Source organism: Anas acuta, chromosome 8 (genome assembly GCF_963932015.1).
Source record: "Anas acuta chromosome 8, bAnaAcu1.1, whole genome shotgun sequence".
NCBI classification, from domain to species: domain Eukaryota; kingdom Metazoa; phylum Chordata; class Aves; order Anseriformes; family Anatidae; genus Anas; species Anas acuta.
Window position 1 is genome coordinate 10255104 of NC_088986.1, and position 25249 is coordinate 10280352.

At 56.7% G+C, this 25249-nt stretch overlaps 3 protein-coding genes across 4 annotated transcripts in view; all 3 read left to right on the forward strand.

Annotated features, from left to right (window-relative positions):
• The first annotated feature begins 5 nt into the window (after window positions 1-5).
• On the forward strand, window positions 6-13376 carry HECTD3 (HECT domain E3 ubiquitin protein ligase 3). Its single transcript, XM_068691011.1, has 21 exons — window positions 6-393; window positions 579-739; window positions 1415-1507; window positions 1777-1912; window positions 2369-2484; window positions 2764-2877; window positions 3338-3420; window positions 3801-3966; window positions 4454-4535; window positions 5490-5672; window positions 6092-6144; window positions 6447-6511; window positions 6951-7054; window positions 7372-7491; window positions 7850-7939; window positions 8305-8511; window positions 8861-8990; window positions 9430-9504; window positions 9726-9807; window positions 9928-9999; window positions 10239-13376. The coding sequence occupies exons 1-21, from the start codon at window positions 64-66 to the stop codon at window positions 10321-10323; spliced, it is 2547 nt and encodes an 848-aa protein (XP_068547112.1). The 5' UTR covers window positions 6-63; the 3' UTR covers window positions 10324-13376.
• A 407-nt stretch (window positions 13377-13783) lies between these two features.
• LOC137860601 (E3 ubiquitin-protein ligase HECTD3-like) lies at window positions 13784-21253 on the forward strand. Of its 2 annotated transcripts, none has more exons than XM_068691010.1 (21): window positions 13784-14569; window positions 14687-14847; window positions 15219-15311; window positions 15651-15786; window positions 16146-16261; window positions 16489-16602; window positions 17567-17649; window positions 17861-18026; window positions 18260-18341; window positions 18556-18738; window positions 18830-18882; window positions 18981-19045; window positions 19166-19269; window positions 19630-19749; window positions 19834-19923; window positions 20005-20211; window positions 20337-20466; window positions 20583-20657; window positions 20768-20843; window positions 20924-20995; window positions 21106-21253. In XM_068691010.1, exons 1-21 carry the CDS (start codon window positions 14240-14242, stop codon window positions 21227-21229), a joined length of 2580 nt encoding a protein of 859 aa, XP_068547111.1. In that variant the 5' UTR covers window positions 13784-14239; the 3' UTR covers window positions 21230-21253. The 2 variants fall into 2 exon arrangements, with proteins under 2 accessions (XP_068547111.1, XP_068547110.1); XM_068691009.1 differs by having other exon boundaries at window positions 13785-14569; window positions 20768-20849.
• A 665-nt stretch (window positions 21254-21918) lies between these two features.
• Window positions 21919-25249, forward strand: part of EIF2B3 (eukaryotic translation initiation factor 2B subunit gamma) — a 94541-nt gene continuing 91210 nt past the window's right edge. Inside the window, exons 1-3 of the mRNA XM_068691365.1 lie at window positions 21919-22051; window positions 22270-22418; window positions 23972-24111. Coding sequence (XP_068547466.1) covers window positions 22271-22418; window positions 23972-24111 — 288 coding nt within the window. The 5' untranslated portion in view covers window positions 21919-22051; window position 22270. The remainder of the gene's footprint in view (window positions 22052-22269; window positions 22419-23971; window positions 24112-25249) is intronic.

Consider the following 25249-nt stretch of genomic DNA (forward strand, 5'->3'; position numbering starts at 1 on the left):
TGCCGTAAAGCCCCGAGCCCCCCCCCCCCGTCCCCTCCCCGGTTCTCCGGTGTCCGCAGCGCGATGCGTGCGGGCGGGGAGGCTCCGCACCAGGTGCTGGGCCGGCTGCGGTTCCTGCTGCAGTGCAGCGAGTGCTTCCGCCGCGCCCGGGCGCTGCCCGCCGCGCTGTGCTACGTGCCCCGGGAGGTGCAGTACAAGATCTGCAAGGACCCCGCCGCCGCCACCGCCGCCGCCGCCGCCCGCAGCCTGCTCAGCGTCTGGGACAGCCCGGGGCCGGCGCGGGGCGGCAAGCGGGCGGCGCGGGCCACCATCGAGGTGCGCAAGGGCGGCTGCCTCCGAGCCACCGGCGAGGAGTACTGCAACGGCGCCGGGCTCTGGGTGAAGCTCAGCAAGGTAACGGGGAGCGCACCGGGGCCCCTCTGTGTCACCCCCCCCCCCCCCAGCCTGTCCCATCTCAGGCAGCGTTTCGCAGCAGGGCAGGCTCAGGAGTGTTATTTAACCCCCAACGCGTTCCCCATCCCTTGGGGTTCGCGGTATCTTGGCGTGCAGATCCCCACAATATGTATTTTTCCATGCAGGAGCAGCTGGAAGAGTACAAGAGTGGCTGCGAGCTGGAGGAAGGCTGGGTGCTGGTGTGCAAGCACGCAGAAGGAGGGGACAGGCTGGTCCCGGTCGAGTCCACGGAGAGGATCCAGAGGCAGCAGCAGCTGTTCGGGGTTGATTACAAACCTGTGATCAGGTACGGAGCTGTGGCTCGCATCCTCTCTTCTCTGCATGTCACGATAGCTGACATGGCTCCCCGGGCTGCTTCAGAGGCACACATGCAGCATCTTGCTTTCCCGGCGTCTTGGAAGGGTGCAGCATGCAGGAAATGTCAAAATCTCCCTGCAGACCCTGACTTAGAAAAGAAATCAAGATTTTGCTGCCCACAGTGAGGAGCTGGAGAGGCGTCAAACCTTAGGTCTCTATATTTTAGCATCTTTAGCTTGTCTGTCTTCATTTCAGCTGTCTTCATTTAATGTCTCCTTTTCCTTGCATGGAAGAGAGCAGTGCGGTTTTCATCCACCTATGTCCTGCTGCTTGAGATTTTGTTGTTTTGTCCCTCAGCCCTTTCTGCTCTGGATTATAAAGCCCCAGCCCACTTGGCCACTTCTTGCATTAAAATGAGGTAATAGGGAATCCAGTTACGGAGTTACCCAATTTTGCTTGGTCAGAATGCTTGTTACCCACACAGCTGGGTGTGGACTGGAAGAAGGAAAGATGCTCTGAACAGAAATGGCATCTGATGAGACCTGATATGGTGGAGGAAGGGGTGTGGTGGGGCTTTAAATCCATGTCTTCCCCTTCCAGCTATTTCTCAACCACCTGCTCCTTTCCCCTGGGATTCTCTCACTCGTTTTCCATCTCCTTTCAGATGGGAGCAAGTGGTGGATCTGACATACTCCCTGCGCCTGGGAGCGAAACCCAAGCCCATGGAGCAGGATGAGGCTGCAGTAGAGAGGCTTCGGTACGAGCTGTTTCACTGTGGGTGGGTGCAAGCCACTGTCTGTCCCTGGCTGCTCAGCCCTTGACAGCTGGGGAGTCGGGGGAAAACAGGCAGTGGGAAAGCAAAGGGGAGCAGGGCTCAGCACAGTTCCTACTACTGAGCCAGAAAGCAGGGTGAGACCATGGCAAGCAGGACATGGACCTGCGTTCCCTGACCTGTTCACCTGGCAGGGGGCAGTGCAGCCCTGCTGTCCCTGTGTCTCCAGACTGCTGACCCCTCTGCCCTGGTAGGTTTGTGCCCCCGACATGGACTTACGAGTGCGATGAAGACCTGGTGCATTTCTTGTATGATCACATTGGGAAAGAGGACGAGAACTTGGGCAGCGTCAAGCAGTACGTGGACAGCATCGATGTCTCATCCTACACGGTGAGTAGCGTGTGGGGTACAGGAACAAAGCTGCATCGGCCCTGCTGTACCATGGGGGTAGGGAGCGTGCAGGGTGTTCTGCCCTGTTCCAAGTTGGTCTGGTCTGTGTTTGTGGACATGGGAGGGACGGCGTAGTCCCAGAGGGGAGTGTCACGCAGTGTGTTGTGTAATGCAGCCTCTGGAGGAACTGTACAAGCTGTGATCCCAGAAGCAAATGCTAATACTAGCTGCTAAGCTGGTTTTAGGGAGAGTTTCATACTCTGCACTCTGCGTGTGATTCCAGAGCACGTTGGCAAGTCAGCCCCAGCTTCCCGTACTGTACTGCTTGTGTCTGCCCACAGCCCAGCAAATGGGAATGAGCCCTCTGGCTCTACGATTCATGACGAAAGTAGCCACTCAGGGGAAGTTAATCCTACCCCTGTCTGATCCTCCCTTCTGTTCGCTGCCTTTTTTCAGGAAGACTTCAACGTGTCGTGTTTGACCGACAGCCATGCCGACACGTACTGGGAGAGTGACGGGTCCCAGGGCCAGCACTGGGTGCGGCTCAACATGAAGAAAGGCACCATCGTCAAGTGAGACATTTCTCCTCTCTGTGCTGGCTCGGGGCTGGGGCAGGCACTGCAGCTCCTGCTCTGTGCATGAGTCCATCACTTTCTTAGGTGGTTGCCCTGCTTTCCCTGCCCCTCATCCCCTGCTCTGGCTCTGGGCTTGAAAGGCACTAAGCCAGCATTGTCACCGGTACGCGGGGTCCCAGCCTGTGCGTGGTACCAGCGTGACCAGGCCATGAGGGGGGAGCAGTGGTGGGTATTGAGATGCGGAGCTGTCTTCTCATTTCGTGCTTCCTTCTGCAGGAAGCTCCTGCTGACCGTTGACACCACGGATGAGAACTTCATGCCCAAGCGGGTCGCTGTGTACGGGGGCGAGGGGGACAACCTGAAGAAACTGAATGATGTCGGCATTGATGAGTGAGTGGATGGAGGTGGGGAACGTAGCGTGGCCCCTCCAGGGACCTGAGGCACTAGGCACCCAAGCCATAAGCAGTCATGCGAACACCAGCTTTGCTTAAGAGGCCCAGGGCCTTGGGGAGGCACTGTGAAACCCCATTCCCAGCTCCTGCAAGCCTGGCCTTGATGGTTAGCACAGAAGTGCCAATGCAACCCTATAGCTGCTGGGTTATTTCAGGCAGCTGGGCTGTCTTGTGGGGCCAGACAGGAGCACATTGCCTAGGCCTGGGGCACCAGGAGGTTCAAACATTTGTGTGGACCATGTTTTGGCAGTGATGGAGCCAGGTGACTGGGTTGGGGTTTCTCCTTCAGCCTCCAATTTCAAGGATGCGAGCCCTCTTTCCGTACAAGCAGCCAAGCGGATTTTGGCAGGATGAACAAGGGAACAGCTCTGCAGCCCCCGTCTGTCCTGTGCTTGCAGGAGTTACATTGGGGATGTGTGCGTCCTTGAGGACATGACAACGCACCTGCCTGTCATCGAGATCCGGATTGTGGAGTGCAGAGGTAGGGCTGGGTGTTACGGCCACACACATAACGTGCCTGTGAGGTACTGTATGTTGGGTTTGTTCCCGTGGCTTCTACTTCTTGGCCCTGTTGGGTGTCTCAGATGAGATGTGAAAGAACCACGGGAAACTCCAGGGCAGCCTGGAGGTTTGCAAGCCCTGTGCTTTCAGCCTGTTTTTCCCTACCTCTGATTCTTGTGGTGGTGGTGGTTTTGTTCTTCTAAACAAAGGTATTTCAGGCTCTCAGTGCTTAGCCCCAGAGCTGATGAAGATGGTCATGTTCCTGGTGCTTTTGCTTACCTCTCTCACACAACGGGCTTGCTGTGGCTGGGGGGCTTTCTCACGGGCTTCGTGTATCATCTGGTGGTCTTCCTTTGGCAGATGATGGGATTGATGTTCGCCTCCGGGGCATCAAAATCAAGTCCTCCCGACAGAGGGACCTGGGGCTCAGTGCCGACATGTTCCAGCTGGCCAATTTAGTGCGCTACCCACGCCTGGAGGGGACGGACCCTGACCTGCTGTACCGGAGGGCTGTGCTCATTCAGAGGTACTGCACGGAGGGGGCACGCTGTGGGGTGCTGTCTGCAGGGATTGGTGCCCTCTCTAGCCCAGGTAGGGCTAGAAGCTGTAAAGTTGCCTGTCTGCCCTTGAAACAGGCATCCTGAACCCTGGAGGAAATAGCAGAGGCTTTTGGGAACAGAGTGGGTTTTCTGGGGTAGCTTCCCTACATTTGAAGAGGAATCCTGCAGCTCAAATTCAGTGTCTTGCATGTTGCAGGTGCAGCATATCCATGCTGAGGGGGGAAAGGGAGAGGGAACAGGTGAATGCAGAGTCCCTTGCGAGAAGTGCACGGTCCCTGCGGTGCTGAGGGAGTGGGAATTTGTTACCAAAGGCTCTGTGATTTAAAAGGCCAAGCTGGGCTACGTGTGGATCTGTTGCTGCTTTTCTGCTTGTGCCTGGAGTGCTCGGCCTGGAATAGGCTTACGCAGACGCCTGTCCCTCCGGGGTGTCGCAGTTCTGTCTTTGGGATTTAGGTTCATCAAGCTCCTGGATAGCGTCCTGCATCACTTGGTGCCAGCCTGGGATCACACTATTGGCACGTTCAGCAAACTCAAGGTGAGCGATTCCCTCTGTGCCTTACAGGGCCTCAGCCTGGCAGGGTGGCTGAACTTGGGCTGCGGCAAGGGAGACAGACAGTCCTTGTTGCCTTTAGAGCAGCTCGAGGGAAATACCTGGCTGAGATCCATTCATTAAAGCTCTGAAAGGCGATATTGTTTTAGAGACTCGCTTCCTGCTAGAACACTGGTGTGGAAACGTGTAGCTATGCAGTAACAAGTAGAATGAAAACAGGACTCCGGGGTGAGAGCACTGCATCCACAAAAGGACCCAGACCATAGCAGAACCGGGTGTGTGAGCTGGGCACACATCCCCTCTGCGATCGCAGCCCAGGACACTCTGTTCTGCATTTGCTGCCAGCAGTATTGAGCTGGCTGTGTCCAAATGGCAAGGCTTCTTACCAGGGACTATTTTCTGGCCTTTGATTTGTGTCTTTCTCATAAGACTCAGCTTGTCCCTCCAGTTGTCTGTTTTCCTCACATCCTTTCCCAGAGTGCATATGCCTGGCAGTGCTAGGGTAGGCCAATTCTGTGCGTTTCCAGACAGCTCTCTCTAGTGCTAGAGAGCACTGCAGTTCCTGTGCCAGCTTAGCTTAAGGCCCAAAGCATTTGAGGATTCTTGTTTGTCTAGCAAAGCTTGGTTTGATTACAAATAGGAGGAATGGTAAGACTTATGTTCTGGTGAGGGAGAGTCCAAGCAGCGCTGGAGCGAGAGTATCAGATGACTGCTGATGGGAGAGAGGATTGAGCTTGGTATCTCCATTAAGCCAGAAAGCAAATTCTTTCAGAGACAGTAGATCAGATGGAACAAATGCTGTCGAGGAGAACCTGGCTGTGTGTGGAAGGTAGAGCTGCTGGGGAGGGAGAAGACCTGGCAGTGCAGCGGCTTCAGTAGGAAGTAGGTGATGTTTTGGGCACTGGGCACCTCTGACATTTTGAACTTCCCCGTTGGCAGCATATCAAGCAGTTCCTGTTGCTGTCCAAGAGGCGCACGGCTCTCATTACCCAGTGTCTGAAGGATTCAGAGACGAGCAAGCCCAACTTCATGCCACGCCTCTACATTAACCGACGCCTGGCTATGGAGCACCGAGACAACCCTGCCCTGGACCCCAGCTGCAAGAACGCTGTCTTCACCCAGGTACTGCTCCTCCTGGAGAAGTCCCTGCTGCTCTGAGCAGAGCACCCTAAAACCAAAATGAACCACGTGGAGTTGGGTGGAGGGGGCAGCTTGGGAGCTGGACTAGCCTGGTGACTTCAAGGCTTCTTCACATGGCTCCTAGACTCTGCGGTCATGTATTGCTGAGGGTCCAGGAATATCTTCTGGGAGGGATCTGGGAGGTGTGAGCTGAAGTCTTTGCTCTGTACTAGACTTTGTGTTTGATGTACCTCTGAGACTAGAAAGCTCCAAGCAGTGGTTGGGCTCCCAGACCAGTTAGGGATCAGCTTCAGTCAGTATTTAGGGTGTTGACACAAACCAGATTCCTTCCAATTTCCAGCCTTCACTTGGCACCGGTTCTCCTGGAAAGGGGATGCCAGCCTCGATCTTCTTTCTTGCAGGTATATGAAGGCCTGAAGCCCTCTGACAAGTTTGAAAAGCCTCTAGATTACAGGTGAGCAGCGTCTGGGTCCTCTGTCACAGCAGGGTGTTTGGGAAGCACCTTTGTGTCCTGCGCTCTGGAGAGAGTTTGCTAGGGCGGGAGCCAGCTCAGCCATGGGGTCAGGGCCTGTTCCCCAAGATGTTTCCTCCCTGCTGAGGATGCAGCTGACTCTGGAGATCGAGGTTTTGTCCTGTTAAGCCCAGGCAGGTCTGCCACAGACCCCTGGTGTCCCTGCTGCCTCTCCAGCCTCTCCTTGGGTCTGGGTGCACTGAGCACCCAGGGGCTGAGCTCAGGCAGTGCCTGGTTCTCCACAGGTGGCCGCTGCGTTACGACCAGTGGTGGGAGTGCAAATTCATCGCAGAGGGCATCATTGACCAAGGTAGGGGCTGCAGGGGGAAGGGGCTCCTCTGGGGCAGCACTGGGGGTTGGTGGGGTGACTGTTGCTGTGAGGATTCTCGTTAACTTCCAGCATTACTGCTGCTGGAGGAGAGAAGGCAGGCAGGTCACCTTGTCCTGCTGTTCCCTGTGATGTTCTGGGTAAGGAGTGCTGTGCTGGCACAGGTATCAGGCCTCTGTTAGTCGTTAGCAGCAACTTTGACAGTGCCAGTAGCCAGACACGCTGGCTATCCTTCTCAGGCCAGACCAGAGATGTTAATTTAATTGTCTTATTTCCTCCGGTGCTGCAAGGCTGTGGCAGGAGCCTCCTGCTCAGCTGTGGGCCAGGTTGAACCAGAATTCCTCATCTTTGCTTCATAGATCTGAGAATCAGCATGCGGGGAGTTGCCATCACTAAAAATGCCATTCTTTTGGGATTGCAGGTGGCGGTTTTCGGGACAGCTTGGCGGACATGTCAGAGGAGCTGTGCCCCAGCTCAGCAGACACTCCTGTGCCTCTGCCCTTCTTCGTGCGCACGTCCAACCAGGTGCTGTGGGTTGGGGTGCTTGAGGCAGTGCCTAGTGCAGTGCTGTCCCCTCACGTGCCTGGGATACACCTGTCTTCTCTAGGCAAAAGCCTTTCATCCTGAACCTTGAAGGGCTAGACAGTTGCTTTGTTACGTTTAGTTTTAGGATAAGTTGATCAGTGTCTGGATGCTTCTCTCGCTAGGAATATTGCCAATGATGTTGGGAGGGGTTTAGCCCTCTTCCACTGTGAGAAATCCCCAGGGTCACTACAAAAACTTTGTGTTGCTTCGTGCTGGGCTGAGATTGTGACTCGGAGTTTTGACTCTTGCTCCTGCAGGGCAACAGCACTGGAGAAGCTAGGGACATGTATGTCCCCAACCCCTCCTGTAAAGACTTCGCGAAGTATGAATGGATTGGGCAGATCATGGGAGCAGCTCTGAGGGGCAAGGAGTTTCTGGTGAGTCTTCAATCCTGTCTGTGCGTGGAGGTTTGCCACAAAGGGGATTGTCAGTTGTCTTCTGCAGCCTGTTCAATGGGAGCACAGGCAGGCCCTGTCACACACTGGGGAAAAAGGAGTTTGTCAGGATTTGGGGCTGAAGTATTAGGGGAGCTCACAGTCTGAGGTTTGGGAGATGCTGCTGGGAGCCTGGGAGAGGGTGTCTGGTCTCTGCTAACTTCTGTGTAGGCTGAGATACCTGATGAGCCCTGCATGAGGACAGGGGGAGTGAGGAACCTCCTTTGTGGTTGAGCCCCATCTCCATCTCTGGGGACACCTCCTTTCTCACAGACTCAGCAAAATTATTGTTCTCCTTCAGGTCCTGGCTCTTCCTGGCTTTGTATGGAAACAATTAACAGGGGAGGAGGTCAGCTGGAGCAAAGACTTCCCTGCTGTCGACTCTGTGCTGGTGAGAGGGGCTGGGAGGCTGTGCCTGTGCTATTCCTTGTAATGCTCAGCAAGGCAGGTTTGCTTCCCTGCCCCCATGTTGTACTTTCCTCTTCCAAAGATGTGTTTAAAAAAAAAAAGTGCAAAAAGAGCACCATTAGCATTTAATACATCCCTCAGCTAATACAAAGATGTAGTTGTGCTGACTATTGCTTCCAGCACGCAGTGCCCCAGGGGCTGCTAAACAGCAAGTGCAGCTGCAGGTCAGCATATCCCGTGCTGTGCTGCTCTCAGTCACTGCAGCCCTTGTCTGGGAAGGGAGGAGATGGGGGCTCAGACACACCCCTGCCCGCTGGGCATCTCTCTAACAAGCACTCACCTGGGCAGGTGAAGCTCCTGGAGGTGATGGAAGTGATGGACAAAGACACCTTTGAGTTCAAATTTGGGAATGAGCTGACCTACACGACGGTGCTGAGTGACCAGCGCATGGTGGAGCTGATCCCCAACGGCAGCAGCACCGTGGTGCGCTACGAGGACCGCAAGGAGTTCATCCGCCTGGTGCAGAAGGCTCGGCTGGAGGAGAGCAAGGAGCAGGTAACGCTGCCCCATAGCTTAAATTGCATTGATTCCCAGAGACATCCTTTCCAGTCTGCGTCTGATGGAGTGCGTCGCGGTTAATGTCTCCATGTTCATTAGTGTAATAGCAGGAAGTCCTTGGTGGTGACTTGTGGCAGCATGAGAGACGTGGGATTTTATTCCCAGCTATGATTCAGGCTTCCTGATTGAACTGGAGTGCATCTCCGTGGGATCCTGTTCCCCTTTCTAGGTGCCTTGGAGCATTTGCTGAGCAGGCACACGGCTTCAGTGCAGCGGTCTCAGGGCTCAACCCTGAGGCAGAACAGCAGGCACGACGTGCTGCTCACCTGCCTCGTCTCCTTTCCAGATCATGGCCATGCAGGCTGGGCTGCTGAAGGTGGTGCCCCAAGCTGTTCTTGACCTCCTCACCTGGCAGGAGCTGGAAAAGAAAATCTGTGGAGACCCTGAAGTCACAGTTGATGCCCTGAAGAAGCTCAGTAAGTGAAGGGCTCTGCTGAAAATTCTTCCCCTGAAAACGTTTTATCCATGCTGGGACAGGGAGAGGTGTGGGAGGCAGCTATAAGCTTTTATTACGGTAAGAATGTGGGCCACTTTTTGCCCCTAGCTGGATGCTGGCAGGGGCAGGGATTCCCCAGTCCCCATGCTGGGCTTCAGAGGAGAGGTGGGACATCTATGGGATGCCAGTATCTGAGCTTCTGGGGATCTGAGATGTGGATCTGGATGTGTTTTGTGGGGGAAGCCTGAGTACATGTGTTCCTCACACCCTGGATCTTTGTGCTGACACCCTGCAAGTACCTCAGAGTTTCTTCCTATGCTTGTAGGGGACCTGTGGCTGAGCAAGGTAGCACCTGCTCTTATTTATCCAAGAGGAGCTGGAATCTCTAATAAAATCCTTTTCTGTATCCTTTTTGCCAGCCCGGTTTGAGGACTTTGAGCCACTGGACACCCGTGTTCAGTACTTCTGGGAAGCACTCAACAACTTCACCAACGGTGAGTGACTTGTTCTGCCCCTGCACATCTACCCCTGCATGCTGGTGGGGACTGGGAGAGTGAAACCACCCTTGCTGCTGCCTGGGGAGCATGTGGGAACCAAATAGAGCAAGCTGTTGGGCCAAGGGAACAGCTCAGTAGCACTGGGGATACCTGGAAGTGGCTGTACTTGATCTCACACCTCCCTGGAACCTGCTGATGTCTTTGCTCTCCCTTCACAGAGGATCGTAGCCGCTTCCTCAGATTTGTCACTGGCAGAAGCCGCCTTCCAGCACGGATCTACATCTATCCAGACAAACTGGGGTAAGTATTTTTTTTTTTTTTTTTGTAGACTGTGAGACTAACAGATCAAAGGGATCTGTGGTCTGCTCTTTCCTGCCTCGTTGGTTTGTTGGTTCTGACCAGTTTGTCACCTTCCCCAAGCTCTGAAACGACAGACGCATTGCCAGAGTCGTCCACCTGCTCCAGTACCCTCTTCTTGCCCAACTATGCCACGTAAGTTTTGTTGCTTCCCTGCTTCTGGGAGATTCTGTCTGGGCTCTTAGTCTTGATGCTGACCTACAGAGCTCCCATTGCTTTGCCACACGAATGTTCCCCAAACTGTGCCTTGTGGCTGCTGTGATTTAATCTGTGAGCAGCTCTTGAAGCGTAGCCTCCACCTTTCAGCTCAGCTGGCAGATGCAGCAGTGGCAATTACTTGTCTTTTTTTTTTTTCCCCCTCCTACCATCCCTAGAGCCAAGGTATGCGAAGAGAAGTTACGCTACGCGGCCTATAACTGCGTGGCCATTGACACGGATATGAGTCCGTGGGAAGAGTGATGTTGCAGCCTGACCAAGAAGCACGGACAATCCCTTGACAAAACCATGCGGTGGGAAGAGCTGCCTTGTCCCCGCAGGATGTGTATATAATAAACGTGTAGGTGTGAAGCCCGGCTCCCTGCAGTGGGAACCAGCACTGCTTTGGACACGGAGGTTTGGAACTTCAGCAGGGTGGGAGCTAGCTTGGAGTATAAGTGTGACTGTAGTCATGAAACCTTGTTCCCAGCCCTCACACATCAAAAAAGGTCTGGTAGACTTCTGCAATGAGTTTCTTCTCCAAGCGTCCCCGTTGCAGCCTCATAACTTACTCTCACTCTTTCCAGGCTGTGCTCTGCTCCAAAGAGAAGTGGGTAGGGCCCCGAAGCTGCACAGCAGCTTACAGTGCAGGACAAAGAACTGGGAGCTGCTGCTGAGACCACGGGGGTGCGCAGAGAAGCTCACTGCCCTAGTCTGAGTGTCCTGACCACATTCCTTTGCCTTGTTCCTGCTTTGTGTGAGGTCATGGAAACGTGATGATTCATCTAAGCTTAGGGAGAAATGGAGCAGGCTGGTGACAGGTGCTGCAGGGGTGCCTCTGACCACCAGGTGTCACGACAGACCTTCACAGCACCACTGGGTGCTGTCGGGAAAGGACTCCCGTGCTGTTACATCCCACAGAATCCCCGTTCCTGTGGCCACCCGTGGTTCCTTGCACAGCAGCAACTGCTGGGGAAGCTGCTCCCCTTTGGGAGGTGGGAACTATCTGCTCCCTCCTGCTCTGTAAGCTTCTGGTTCTGCATTCTGCCCAGGGCATGCCGGTAGCCTAGCAGCTGTTCTCCCGGGCTCTTTGAGCTGCGGTTTTCCCCTAAAAGCCTGTGTTACAATTAATCGGTTACGGTTCTCATGGAGATGTGCAGGCAGGGCCAAGCTCTCCGCCCAGACAGCGAGGGTAGGAGCAGGCAAGGCAGCAGCGGGCTCCTCTCTGCCCCGGGGAGGGAGGTGGAGGTGGGCAGGGAAAGGTTTGCCCCAGGGGAGAGGAGAGGCTGTGGGTGTCAGAGGTTGGAGCTCCTTGATGTGCTAGCAGGTCAGTGTGTGACCCAGGAGTGGGCAACAAAAGCTTTACAGCTTCAAGACTATTGGGAATGTTTCTGGAACTTTCCAGCCCTGAGCAGGATTAGTCATTGCCTGGCACTGTGAGCTCCCAATGTCAGTCTGCTTTTATACCCCAGCTGCATCTCCAGCCCATGTGGTCTGTTGGACCATCGCTGGTAGCAGCCACTGAGTCACTGTCTCTGGCTTTGCTGGCTCATGCTGTGAATTAAGGTTTATCTCGTTTTAACACTTCCTGCCTTTCCTTGCTCTCTTGAAGGCGTCCGTCATCCAGAACTTGCTTCCAGTTGTAAATGAAGTCCTTCCCTTCACCGCTTTCCTTGGAAACTGCCGTATTCCCAGACCTGTTGAGGGGCTGTACCGAAAGGAGTGTAGGATCAGCAGAGAGCATAGGCTGAGCTCTCCTGCCCTGCAGTAAGTGGAAGGAGTAGGAAGTGGAGTGAGCAGGGAAGTTGTTGGGGTTTTTTTGGCAGCCATTTCCTGCAGCAGGGCCTTCCGTATGACATGGTGGGTGTTAAGCCCAGTCTGCTGGAGGAGGTTGTCTGCAAATACTGCTTATCTCAGAATTGAGCCCGTGACGTTGTGGCTGATTTCAGCAAGCGGTGCGTACAGGAGCAGGGCCTGGGTGTGAGACCTCTCTGCTCTTGTGCCTGTAGGGTGTTTGTTTTAAAAGGTCGGGAGTGAGCTGGTGAAAGGGCTCTGACCTGCTGGCTTGGCCTTGGGTCAGGAGTGCCACTGAAGGATCTTCAGCATCAAGCAGCAGGGTAAGATGGGATTTAAATGGGCATCCTTTCTGGCCACCAACTGGTTGGAATCGATCCTGCTTTTTCCAGCTTTGCTCACTTGACCCTAAACAGAAGCTCAAGCCATTTACTGAGCAGAACTACAGAAGTAGGAGGACAAATGGGCTCCTCTCGGGTGCTTTACTGCAGGGCAGGGGACAGACAGACAGGTGGTTGATGGGCAGCACAGAGAGGATGGATAAAATAACTCTGGTCACCTCCTCCAGAGGCAGAGGGTGAGCTGACATCATCTATGAGGACGGACAGGCTGTGTGTTATGGCAACGTGTCGGGGAATGACAACAGCAGTTGTTGCCATGTTATGCTGTGCTGTAGAGACCCGTGAAAGTCCTTCCGCTTGTAGGAAGAGCCAATCCCTGCAGTGAGGTCAGAGGACAAACGTGGCTGCTGAGTAAGGATTCCCAAAAAAAAAAAAAAAAAGTGCAAAGGTTAGCAAGGAACGGGGAGCTGGTGACTCACCTGGCTGTCCTCCCCAGCCTTGTAGGTGGTGTTTTAAAGCCAATTGCAAATAAAATTTCTGCTGTGACAGCCCAGCAAATTGCAGAAAAGGTCAGCCTGGCCCTCTTCTGGCCAATGTCAGGAGGCAAAATTAGGTGTTATTTCAGTCCTGGCTTACCCTCCTCCTTCTCTGATCTCTTAAGCTGTAGGTAATAGCTGTCTGCTACCGTGTTTGACACCAGGGACTCCTGCTGTGTGTGGCCAGGACGAGGGAGCCCTCCTGGGTAGCACAGGGAGCTGGGAGCAGGACTCAGAGGCTGCATGTCCTCACTCCATCGCCAAGTTTCAAGTAGGTTGAGATGGATTTTCAAGCCAGTGCTGTCGTGAGAAGGGTGCTGACACCTCAGAGCTGGGGTTGAGGCAGAGCTGGGAAGAGGTGACAGCAGCTGGTGCCAGGGCTGCTGGTTTTAGGGGTGTGCAGGGAAGGGCTGGGGGAAGGATTTGTGCTGTGGCGGCTCGGAGTAACCGTTCTTTCTCTCTCTCCTCCCCTGCTTTCAGCTTGCTGTTGTCATAGACTAGCTTCAGGTGATGAATACGCACGTGTAGACTAGCTCTTCTTGTTATTCCACTAATACCCTGGAGTATGACAAGTTATAAATAGTTTGGCAGGATCTGTCTGCCCCTACCTCACGTAGGCTCTAAAATAAAGCAAACTAACTATTAACTCCTGGTGTTTCTGACAATTTTTCTGCCGGGGCTGGGGCTTCTGCATGTTTCTGCCACGTTAAGCAGTGCTGGAGACAGATGTCACAGGGGGCAGCTGGAAATGAAGCAGAAATTGTCCCTGGGGGGAGAAGAGCCTGGCCCTAAGGGAAGCTCCTGTTCAGTATCAGTGCCCGGGTGCCAGCTGGTCTCTGGGGCTGCACCGTGCCTCCGCAGGCAGGGATGGAGCTGGACTATGCCCTGCTGCCAGAGCTCGCAAGCACAGGAGAGGCGTGGGGACCTTTGAGCTGTGCCAGCCTCCCTTTTTGCTGCTCCTGCTCCCGCAATGCCTATCTCTGGGCCCAACCCAGGGCAAGCCAGGTAGCGTGGGGTGGAGCTGAGCTCCTCTCACCGCGTTATGTGACAGATGTGACGCGCTGCCACTGCCAGGGGCTGTGTGGGTGCTGCAGCTCGTCCTCACCACGCTCCAGCTCCGTGGGCACCTGGCTTAAAGCTGCTCCGGGGCAGGGGGCATCTCCCCATCCCCAGCGGGTGCCGGGTGCTCGGAGCCTCCCCATCCTCTGCGAGCCTCCCCGGGCAGCAGCACATCCCCAGCTCCTGCTTTTCCCTGGCCGTAGCCACCCCCGTGTGCTCGCGGGGACCCGAAAAGGGACAGGACCCCGGGGACCCCCCGGGAGCGGAGCGCGGAGCCGGGGCGGAGGCGGCAGCCCCGGGGCGGCCCCGCGGAGCCGGGCGCGGCCGGAGGCGGAGCCGGGGGGGAAGCGGCACCGGGAAGGGGAACCGGGGAACGGGCTTGGAAAGGGAGGGGGCTCCTCGGCACCAGCAGCAGCAGCACCGCGGGGGCATCCCGGTGTCCGCAGCGCGATGCGTGCGGGCGGGGAGGCTCCGCACCAGGTGCTGGGCCGGCTGCGGTTCCTGCTGCAGTGCAGCGAGTGCTTCCGCCGCGCCCGGGCGCTGCCCGCCGCGCTGTGCTACGTGCCCCGGGAGGTGCAGTACAAGATCTGCAAGGACCCCGCCGCCGCCGCCGCCGCCGCCGCCGCCCGCAGCCTGCTCAGCGTCTGGGACAGCCCGGGGCCGGCGCGGGGCGGCAAGCGGGCGGCGCGGGCCACCATCGAGGTGCGCAAGGGCGGCTGCCTCCGAGCCACCGGCGAGGAGTACTGCAACGGCGCCGGGCTCTGGGTGAAGCTCAGCAAGGTAACGGGGAGCGCACCGGGGCCCCCTCTGCGGTGTTCTCTTGCCGGTGGTCGCCGGTTTGGGTTCGGGGAAGGGGCGCGCTCCGTGCGCCCCCGGTGAGCGGAGCCGTGCTTGCAGGAGCACCTGGAGGAGTGCCGCTGCAGCCAGGAGCTGGATGAGGGCTGGCTGCTGAAGCGGAGGTTTGGGGAAGGAGGAGATAAGTTGGTGCCGGTGGAGGCCGCCGAGAAGATCCAGTGGCAGCACCAGACGTTCGGCGTGGATTACAAACCCGCAGCCAGGTACCCATCGAAGCGCGACCCAAGCATCCCAAACCCCTTGGGCACGTCCAGCACAGCTCCTCCAGACACGTCCCTGCCATCCCGTTACCCTCCCAGGCCACTTGCCTGCGGGACGTTGCCACCTCATAGGCCAGCTATGCGTGCTTGTGGCCACGCTCATGGAGGACAAACATAATGCCAGGGTGTTTCTGAGGCACCCGGGGTTGGGCTGAGCGATGCTGTAGATGCGTTGCTGTGATGAGAGGCTCGTGTTTGACTTGCACCTGGGATTCTCCTGTCCCCCCCAATGCTCCAAGGCAGGAGTCCCTTGGGCACAGCGAGCACTGACCCTTCCTTTCCTTCATGCCACCCCTCCATCAACACCTCTCCAGCTGGGAACAAGTGGTGGACCTGACGTACTCCATGCGGCTTGGCGAGAAGCCCAGACCCCTCGAGCAGGATGAGGCTGCGGTGCGAAAATTTCGGTATGAGCACATCTCCTGGAGCAGTACTGCAGTGCTTGGAGGGGTGGGTGATCCCCGGAGGGGGAGGATGGCTGCAGCCTGGTGCCTTCTGCATCGCCGCCTCTCGATGCCATTCAGGCAGAGACGGCCTTTGCTCCGGGGACTGTCGGAGCGTGGCACCGTTCCTAATGGGCTGGGGTGGCCATAAATGCCTGGTGGTGGTGGAGATAAAACCTGCGAGCGGCCATCTCACGTGCTGGCAGCGGGATGCTGGGGCTGCCTCAAGCTGCACGCAGCAGATGGGTGGGTTTGGGGCGCAGGCGGGTACCCCCCATCCCATTAACACGCAGCCCCCCTTAGGTCGGTGCCCCCCTCCTGGAGCTACGAGCACGACATGGAGCTGGGCCGCTTCCTGTACGACCACAGCGAGAGGAGCCTGCAGAGCAGGGACTGCATCAAGGAGCACATCTACAGCGTGGAGGTCTCCTCGCAGGCGGTGCGTAGCTCCTCCCTGCCCCCAAATCTGCCGCACAAGGTGCGCGGGCACCCCGCAGCTGCAGGTGGCGGCGGAGGTGGCTGTCACCTCCACAGGGGACAGGGGTAGGGGTCGGCTTTGCTGCTTCAGTGAAGCCTTCAAGAGTCCGATCTACGCAGGCAAACCCCGTTGTGTTTTTGGGGTACCACCAGCCCTCAAGGGGACAGTGGCTGTGTCCAGCTTGCTCTGGGCAGGAGCCGCCTGCAGCCCAGCAAAGCGTGGGGATGGCCCGGTCCTGGCACCGGGGGATCCATCCTGGGGGGGCCGTGGCATGCCCAAGGATGCTCAGCTTCCCCTCTCTGCCCACCACACTTTTCCAGGAGTGCTACAAAGCTTGCCACCTGACAGACAACCAGGCAGAGACCTTCTGGGAGAGCAACGGCACTGTCGGGGAGCACTGGGTGCGGCTCAACATGAAGAAAGGCGCCATCGTCAAGTGAGACCGCGGGGCGTCCCCTCCCTGGTGGTGGCTGTGTGGGGCAAAGCGCTGTCTTCCTCTTAAATGCAGCGTTCCCTCAGCTGTGGCCTAGAGCTCTGGGTTGAGGTCTGAGCCCCGGGAGGACACAGCCCTGTCCCCAGCCCGGGGACATCTCTGGGGCATTGCCGTGCCCAGGCAGCTGGTGAGGGGAGGGCATCGCTGCCCTGTACTCTTCTCGTCCCCAGGAAGCTGTGGCTGACGCTGGCTGTGCAGATCCACTCCTACGTCCCCAGGAAGGTGGCCGTATATGGTGGGACACCAAACAACCTGCAGCATTTGAGAACCGTCTTAATTAACGAGTGAGTAACGAGAGAGGAGCAGCCTGGGTCAGGCTTGGGCCAAACTCCGTGTGCCAGCCAAGCGCCTTCGTCTCTGCTTCTGATCCTCGCCTGTGCTGCAGCAGCTAACCTGTGGCGTGCTTCCTCCCGGCTGGTGACTTTGGGGTCTCTCCTCCTCTTCCTCATCCTCACTTCTGGGGCACGGCACCACCGCTGGCTTCTTTCTGAGCATCTCTGCTGAGCTGTCCTGCGGTGCATCGCCACTCCGTCTTCCCTGCACCCTTCCTGGCTCTGGAGCACCCTTCTTGAGGCTGCCAGCCTGCACGCAGCACCAGGTGCTGGGGATTTATGCAGAAGCACAAAGATCTACCTCCACCTTCCCCCAAACTTGCCTTTTTTGGCTGAATTGTCTTTGAAGAACAACTTGTGAGACCACTGAGGTCCCTCTCCTGATGGCAGGAGACGTCTCCACGCTGTGTCTGTGCAGCCGCAGTTGTTTCCCTGCGCGCCCATCGGTCTTTGAGGCAAAGGCTGTGGAAGCACAAGTGAATCCTGTGCCAAACCACTCATCTCCCCAAATCTCTGCCTCCCTGAAAACACACCGCCCTCGTGCAGGAGAGCTCCCGTTGGTGTGGCCAGCTCTGCCTGAACATTTGTGCCAGGGCAGCTTCTTGCAGGGGCTCCTGCAGGACCCCCGGGAGCAGCGATGTGCTCGCAGGCATCTCACCTTTCTGCCTCGCTTTGTCCTCGCTGACTTTGGGCTCTTTCCTGGCTCTTCTCTGGACGCAGCTTCCACCTCCTTCAGGACGTCTCTGTGCTGTGGGCGGCCGCTCTTCTTCACTTGATCCCCTCCTGCCGCAGCCCCGGTGAGGCGCGGGGGCTTTGCGCTCGGGTGGGGGCACGTCCTGGGCAGGGACCCAGCCTGGCTCTTGCTAGTGCCGTGCCCCACGGCCCTGCCAACAGCCCCTGCTTGTGCTGCCTGCAGGAACAGCTTCCAGGACGTCTGCATCCTCCGCGACATGAAGACCCACCTGCCGGTGCTGGAGATCCGCATCCTGGAGTGCCGGGGTGAGCCTGTGCTGCGGGATCGGGGCCACCAGCCCTGCCTGACCCTAATTCTGCAGCCCATGCAGGTGCCCCCCTGGCTTTCCCTGCCGCACCGGCTGTTTTCGGGGGCCTGTCGGAGGAGAAGCTGAGCAAGGAGCTCAGTGGGGCTGCTGCAGGTGCTGGGGGCTCCTCGCTGAGCCGCACCGGCAGCATCTCGGTGCTTTCTTGGCAGACCAAGGGTGCGACGTCCGCCTGCGAGGGATTAAGATCAAGTCCTTCTGGGAGTGGGAGCTGAACCTCAACGCGGACATGTTCCAGCCGGAGCGGCTGGTGCGCTACCCGCTCCTGGAGGGGATGGACGCAGACATGCTGTACCGGCGGGCTGTGCTCATCCAGAGGTACGGCATGGGGACAGGGACAGGGAAGGACAGTGCCCTGGCCTCCAGCAGGGGTGACACCCCTCTTAACATCCTCCAGCTCCTTTCCCGTGTGTGGCATCAACTGGAGACTGGGGCTCCCCGTCTAAGCACGGCTGCTGTCAGTGCCAGGGGGGCGCAGTGCCAGCACCAGGCTTTGGTTTGGGAGGGGGAACCCCCCGTGGCATCCTCACCCTGCTCCTAACGCTCCCCAGGTTCGTCCAGCTCCTGGACAGCGTCCTGTGGTACCTGATCCCCATCTCCGAGGAGAGCATCGGCACCTTCAATGTGCTCAGGGTGAGCGTTCGCTGTTTGTTGCGGGCTGGGCTGGGTGCCCGGGGGCTGCAGCACGTCCCCGTTGTCCCCGCGTTCCCCCTGGAGCTGGGGTGGACAGCCCTGTGGTGCGAGGGACGGAGGAGCTGAGCATCCCCTGCCACAATGGGGAAAGAGAGGGAGATGAAAAAGGGAAATTGGAGCAGGATCAGGCCTCTAACTGCACATCCCCTGCCAGAGCATGAAGCCGTTCCTGCTGCTGTCCGAGCAGGGCTCTGCCCTCATCACGCAGTGCCTGCAGAGCTCGGAGAGCAGCCCGCCTGCCTCCATGCCCAAGCTCTACATCAACCGGCAGCTGGCCCGCGCCCACCGCGCCCACCCGCAGCTGGACCCCAGCGGCAAGAACACCGTCTTCACCCAGGTACGGTGGCACCCGGCCGGGCGTTTGCCACGTCGGCACCGCTCGGCCTCGCTGCATCTCAGTCCCCTTCCCTCCTGGTGCTCTCCCGCAGGTGTACGAAAGCCTGGCGCACTCCAAGAAGATCGAGGAGCCCTTGGACTACAGGTGGGTTTTCAGCTTTGCCTTTTGGGGCATCACCTCCCCGAAAGGGAGTGCAAGTGCTGCAAGAGGGGCTTTGCCACGGGGTTGTCGTGTCCCCACAGGTGGCCCCGAAACTACATCCAGTGGTGGGAGTGCGACTTCACCATGGAGGGCATCATCGACAACGGTGAGAGCTCTCCCAGCCTTGTCCAGGGCAGCTTGGGGGTCCCTGCACCCCCTTGAGGTTGGGTGGGGGGATCCTGCAGCCCCGTTGTCCCACACCAACCAGCCTCTGCCCCCCTTGCAGGCGGTGGTTTTCGGGACAGCCTGTCGGATATCTCGGAGGAGCTGTGTCCCAGTTCGGGTGATGTCCCCGTGCCCCTGCCCTTCTTCGTGCGCACACCCAACCAGGTCTGGCACCCCGGGGACACCCCATACCCAGCGGGCTCTGGGCAGGGGTTGGTGCAGTTGAATTTGGGCTTGGTGGGGTCCTGCAGGCTGAGAGACCCCCTCTTCAGAGGGCTGTGTGGGGGGATAACAGAGACCAGTACTGCCTGGGGGCTCATCCCTTGGCCGCAATATTTTGGAGTGTCATGTTTTAACGCTTGTAGGGCCATTTAATGGGGTCTGTGCTTGGGTCCAGGTGATGGAGCACTCCTGGGAGGGTTGTGCAGGGCAGGAAAGGCTGTGGAGGATGGAGAAGGGAGGCTGGCAGGAGAGGCTGGGCTGAGCCGGTCCCAGCGGCCGCCTCGCTTCTTCTCCTTCCTGCAGGGTAACAACAGCAGTGACGCCAGGGACATGTACGTCCCCAACCCCTCCTGCAAGGACTTCGCCAAGTACAAGTGGATCGGGCAGCTGATGGGAGCAGCCCTGAGGAGCAAGGAGATTCTGGTGAGCACGGTCAAACCCATGCCACCAGTCTGGCAATGGGTGCAGGAGGGCTGTGGGGAAGACACATCTCCTCTGCCTCTGCAGGCCCTGTCTCTGCCCGGCCTGGTGTGGAAGCAGCTGGCAGGGGAGGAGGTCATCTGGAGCAAGGACTTTGCTGCTGTGGATGCAGAGCTGGTGAGCGCTGCCGGGGCCGTGCCGTGGGCTCCCACAGCTGCTCCGGCTCTGCCGTGACCGCGTTGTCCCTTTGGGTGGCAGGTGAAGCTGCTGGAAGTGCTGGAGGGGGTGGACAGGGAGGCCTTCGACTTCATGTTTGGCAGAGAGCTGACCTACACCACGGTGCGGAGCGACCAGCGCCTGGTGGAGCTGATCCCCAACGGCAGCAGCACCGTGGTGCGCTACGAGGACCGCAAGGAGTTCATCCGCCTGGTGCAGAAGGCTCGGCTGGAGGAGAGCAAGGAGCAGGTAACGCCGTGTCCCCAGCCCCTGAGGCTGCAAGGAGACCCTGGGCCGGGCCCTCTGGCTGTCCCGTGGCTGGTGTGGTCTGTGATGGTGGGTGAGGGGCTGCACGGTGACGTGGTGCCCCTCAGGTGGCGGCTCTGCGGGCTGGGCTGCTCCGCGTGGTGCCGCAGGCCGTGCTGGACCTGCTCACCTGGCAGCAGCTGGAGAGGAAGGTTTGTGGGAACCCCGAGCTGACGGCGGACAACGTGAAGGCGTTCAGTAAGTGCCAGGGATGGCGTGAGCAGCGGGGGTGAGCGGCCGCCCTTTGCACGGGGCACCCCGCGTGAATTCCCTTTGCTGGGAGCCCCTAACGAGGCGTTTGCTCCTCGCTGCAGTCACGTTTGAGGACTTGAACTCCGACGACCCCCGCATCCAGACCTTCTTGGAGGCGCTCAGCAACTTCACCAGCGGTGAGTGGCCCCGTGCCTTCCCAGCTTCTCACCACTAGGCCGGGATGTCCCTTCCCCTGGGAGCATCCCGCCTGGGGGTGACCCTAAACCTGTCCCCTGTCCTTCCCCAGAGGACCTCAGCCGCTTCCTCAAGTTCGTGACGGGCCGCAGCCGCCTCCCGGTGCAGATCCTCGTTTACCCAGACAGGTCGGGGTGAGTCTCGGCGTCCTGCCCGGCCGTGTCCCCGTGGCGCAGGGCCTGACCCTTTTCTCCTTTCTTCCTCCAAGAACGGAGCAGCTGGACGTGATGCCCCAAGCCTCCACGTGCTCCTGCACCTTGTACCTGCCCAACTACTCCTCGTGAGTGCAGCCGGGGACCGGGACTCTCGTCCTGCCTTCTGTGGGGATGTTTGGGGGGGGTCTGGTGCCTGTCCCCGATATAACCCCATAACCTGGTGTCTCGCCTGCAGGGCCCAGGCCTGCGAGGAGCTGCTGCGCTACGCCGTGTACAACTGCATGTCCATCGACACCGACGAGCCCGCGGGCCTGGAGGTGGCCGTCGACTCCCCCGAGCTGTGGAGATATTATGTGTAATAAAAACACGGGGTTGTGCTCGTGGCTGTGGTGTGGAGAGTATGGGGGGTGTGGGGGCTGCGTGTCCCGTCCCCCCCCTTGAATATGGGCGCAGGGGTTGGGGGCCACCAAGTGCCACCTCCAGCCTGGGTGTCCCCATGAAGTGATGGGGATGTGGACGTGCTGCATGTCCTTTGTTGGGGGGGTGCGCCCTGCCCCGCTGCCCCCATCCCAAAGGCCGTGCCCTGCCTCTCCTCGGGGCATGGGATGGCAATGGGGAGGGTGGGGTGCTCAGCGCCACCCCCTCTCTGCCCTGCACCCCCATCCCCTTATCCCAGGAGCCTGGTGCCTTCTGTGGTCTCAAAGCACTTGAGTGATGGGCTGAGCTTCCTGGGACGTGCCTGGCTGGGGATGCACTCCAAAAAGTGCCCCCATACAAGACACCCTATAAAATACCCCCATAAATGACCCCAAAAAGTGCCCCCACACAATGCACCCCATAAAATACCCCCCCTGCGAGGCACCCTGCGAACTGCTGCCCTCAGTGCACCCCATAACCCCCCTTTATGCAGCTCACCCTATAACCCCCCATGCCCCCTGCACCCCCCATGTCCCCTACCCCCCCCATCCCCCCCCAGGGGGCGCTGTCCCCTCGCCCCCCCCCCCCCAGCCGATCGATGACTCGGCGCTCCTCTCTCCTCCCTGCCGGTGGGAGGGGGTGCATCGATGCTCTCGGCGCTCCTCGAGCCGCTCGGCAGTCCCCGCGCATGCGCGCTGCGCGCCGGCGCCGCCATTGCGGTGCTGTCAGGGAGGCGCTGGGAGCCGGCGGGGAGCGGCGCGCAGGTAACGGGCCGGTAACGGCATTTAACACAATTTAACGCGATTTAACGAAATTTAACGTAATTTAAGGTAACCTAACGTGATGTGGCGTGGCTTAACGCAACGCACCGGTGCTGCCGGTGCCTCACGGCGGGTGCTGGGGGGCCGGGGGCCGGGTTGGGCCCGGTGGGGCCCGGCTGGGCCCGTGCCGGCCGTGACGCGCCCCGCGGGTGCCGTTGCAGGATGGAGTTCCAGGCCGTGCTGATGGCGGCGGGCGGCGGCTCCCGCATGACGGACCTGACGGCCAGCATCCCCAAGCCGCTGCTGCCCGTGGGCAACCGGCCCCTGCTGTGGTACCCGCTCAACCTGCTGGAGCGCGCCGGATTCGAAGGTGAGGAAGGGCACTGCCCGGTGTCCTGCAGCCACCTCTGCAGCTGTCAGCCTTTCCTCCTCGTCACACTTTGTCTTGTTGCTGCTCGTCAGGGCAGCTGCCTTACGGAGGCCTCCTCTCCACACCAGACCAGATGCTGACTGCTCCTCACCCACACAGCATCCTTTACTTTTAACTCTACGCCACATCTGTGCATGCTGCCTTCCTGCTGCCCCCCTCACCAAGGGTTTTCTCACCTATGTGCTCTGCTTAAGTGTGGGGTCTTTCTCAGCGGCGTTAACCTGGAGTCTCTCCCTTGTTTCTTTCCCTGAATTGCTAATGAGAATGGCGTGAGAAGCGTGTCAGCTCTCTTGGGATGTCTCTCAGTTTGTTGTTCCAGTCTGGCCTGAAGTTCAGGGTTACGTGCCCTGCTTGAGGCATTTAGTCCTTGTTGCAGCACGGAGCTGAGCGCTGGCCTTTAGACAGAGCAGGGCAGGGGGAGCTGGCAGCCTGGTAGCGCTGTTTTCTGGGCCTTGTTTCACGTGAGGGCTCAAGTGATAAACGTTTGGTGAGGTTCTTTAGCATTCTCTGTCATTAAATTTCTGTTTAGCTTTTCAGTGATGCCCCAAGAGTTCCCCATAACTCATAAAACTTCCTGGTACCATTTACATCTCTGATTTCCGTGCCTATATTTGTCTTTGCCTTTCTGCTTCTTTTTCTGTTTCTTCTGGGTGACTGTGCTGTTCTTCTGCACTCCCTCTTGAAAAAGTGACTTCTTTTTCTAGCTGCTGCTCTTCTCTTTGAAGTTGTAGGGATCAGCTCATGATTAACACATGTTGTCCTTCCCATATGTTATACCATTTAGGGATGTGTAGTTTGAGGTCACTTATTAGTGATGTAAGACATTTCTCTTTCATCTCGCTGATTCATGCCACTCGCATAGTCAGCGTTAAGAAACAAAGGGAAAAATAAATGTAAACCTGTGCCTTCACTTTGTTTCATTAAGAAATTCTTAAGAACTCTTCTACATCCTGTAAAAATTTGGACACGCAAGGTTGGATATGCAGCTATAGGCTGTCAGACACCTTCTTGCTTTTCTCTTGCTTCTGTCCTCCGAGCTGACACTGTTGTGCTAATACTCTGATGGCATCAATTCTCTCTGAATCACAGTTTTTATTATTGTGTAATGTTTGGGTTCTTCGTGCTTGTTTATGTGAATAAGTAGGTGTTCCACGGGCTGATTCGCTGCTTCCCTTTTGTCCCAACTGCAAGTACTTCATCTTGGAATGGTGAAGTCTTCATTTTCGTCTTCATTTTGGAAAATATGCTTTCATGCTACCATTGATGTGCTTCAAATATGCTTTTCCCTTTTTTTCTTTTGTAGGTAGAATGAGTTTGTTGTTTACAAACAACTCCACTCCCCTGCCAAGCTGGTGCTCGGCAATAGCTTAACTATTGTGCTGTGATACTGTGCTTGGTGGTGTTGCCCACAGGGTGTTATACAGATACATTCAATTGTTGTAATAAACATACATATTTTTTGCTTGATTTCATCCCACTTTCCTCTGTCCTAGAGGTCATTGTGATTACAAGGAAGGAAATCCAAAAAATGTTAAACTTGGACACAAAAATGAAGCTGGACTTTGTGTGCATCAGTGACAACGCAGACATGGGTACGGCAGACTCACTGAGGCATATTCACCAGAAAATTAAGGTATTATTATTGTCTTTTAATGAACTTGACTGGAAGATGTTTGTTTAAAATAATCTTTTTTTTTTCGTTGTGCTTTAATAGTTTAAGAGCTGTACCATCCAATACTACTGCAGGTAACTGGATTTCCTGCTCTGCAGAAGACCTGACTTTTGTATAGGTCATCTTCTGGGGGAACTCAGGGAAGGACTCAGAATGACCACAGATGACAGCTAGGAAGGCTGGAGCAAATCCAGGCTGGGCACTAGCTGCTTTTTAGCCAGAGTTACCTTTCTGGCAGGTAAATTAAAAGGCTGTATTTGTTCAGGCAGCGTTCATACAATATCATAATGTGTGACAGCTGTTGTGCAGTTGGTGCTCGGGGAAGCATTTCTGTAGAAATGTTCTTTCTTTGTCATCATATCTTAGGCAATACGCTGATAGATGAGTGAGCTTGGGTTTGCCTCTTGCCATTAGGCATCAGTTTTCTGCTTTTGCTGGCTTAATCCCACGACAAGCTCTTAGATAAACAGTGCCCAAATATGATAAAGGGCTGCTCATTGCAGTCAGATGCTGCTTTAATAAAAATAATAGTTTCTTGAGTTTTAATTTCTAGCTGGACAAACAAAAGCATTCCAGTGTAAGGTAGAAATGCTTCTTGGAGCTCTTACCAAGATCTAGGATGGAATTTTGTTTTTGTGGTTGCCGTATACTTAATCTTTCTGATTTGTTCCCTGTCTGTTTAGGCCTTCTTAGCCAAATTGGCTGTTTAAATAAAGGTTGCAACAGAACATCAATGGACCATTTAAAGTCCTGAGGTGTCTTTTGTCTTCAGGCTCTTATTGAAGGTAATAAACTGCAGTCTAAGAGGCTGTGTACTTCCAAGATAAAGACGACAATCAAGACATGATGAAAATTTCCAGGCAAATGTGGGTGTCCAGGTGGTACAGTGAGAAAGATTTGGCAAGGGATTAATGCACAGGCTAGAATAAATCAGAGAGCAAAGAGAAGATACAAAGGCAAAAAGCAAAATCAACAAAATCACAGCTAAATTAACTGAATATTTTTGTTGTGTGCAAAACTGCCCTCTGTAATACGTGTTTGCTAGTATTTTTTAAATGTGTATGCAGTAAGGAAATCTCTCTGTACTGCAAATTTTGAC

Bases quoted from the DNA above. Each gene is read 5' to 3' on its own strand.
- LOC137860601 (XM_068691009.1), top strand. From the start codon at position 14,240: ATGCGTGCGGGCGGGGAGGCTCCGCACCAGGTGCTGGGCCGGCTGCGG. The intron at 15,312-15,650 runs GTATGAGCACAT...AGCCCCCCTTAG, and splicing joins GCTGCGGTGCGAAAATTTCG to GTCGGTGCCCCCCTCCTGGA. The intron at 19,270-19,629 runs GTCTGGCACCCC...TCCTTCCTGCAG, and splicing joins TCGTGCGCACACCCAACCAG to GGTAACAACAGCAGTGACGC.
- HECTD3 (XM_068691011.1), top strand. From the start codon at position 64: ATGCGTGCGGGCGGGGAGGCTCCGCACCAGGTGCTGGGCCGGCTGCGG. The intron at 4,536-5,489 runs GTGAGCGATTCC...CCCCGTTGGCAG, and splicing joins GCACGTTCAGCAAACTCAAG to CATATCAAGCAGTTCCTGTT. The intron at 8,512-8,860 runs GTAACGCTGCCC...TCTCCTTTCCAG, and splicing joins TGGAGGAGAGCAAGGAGCAG to ATCATGGCCATGCAGGCTGG.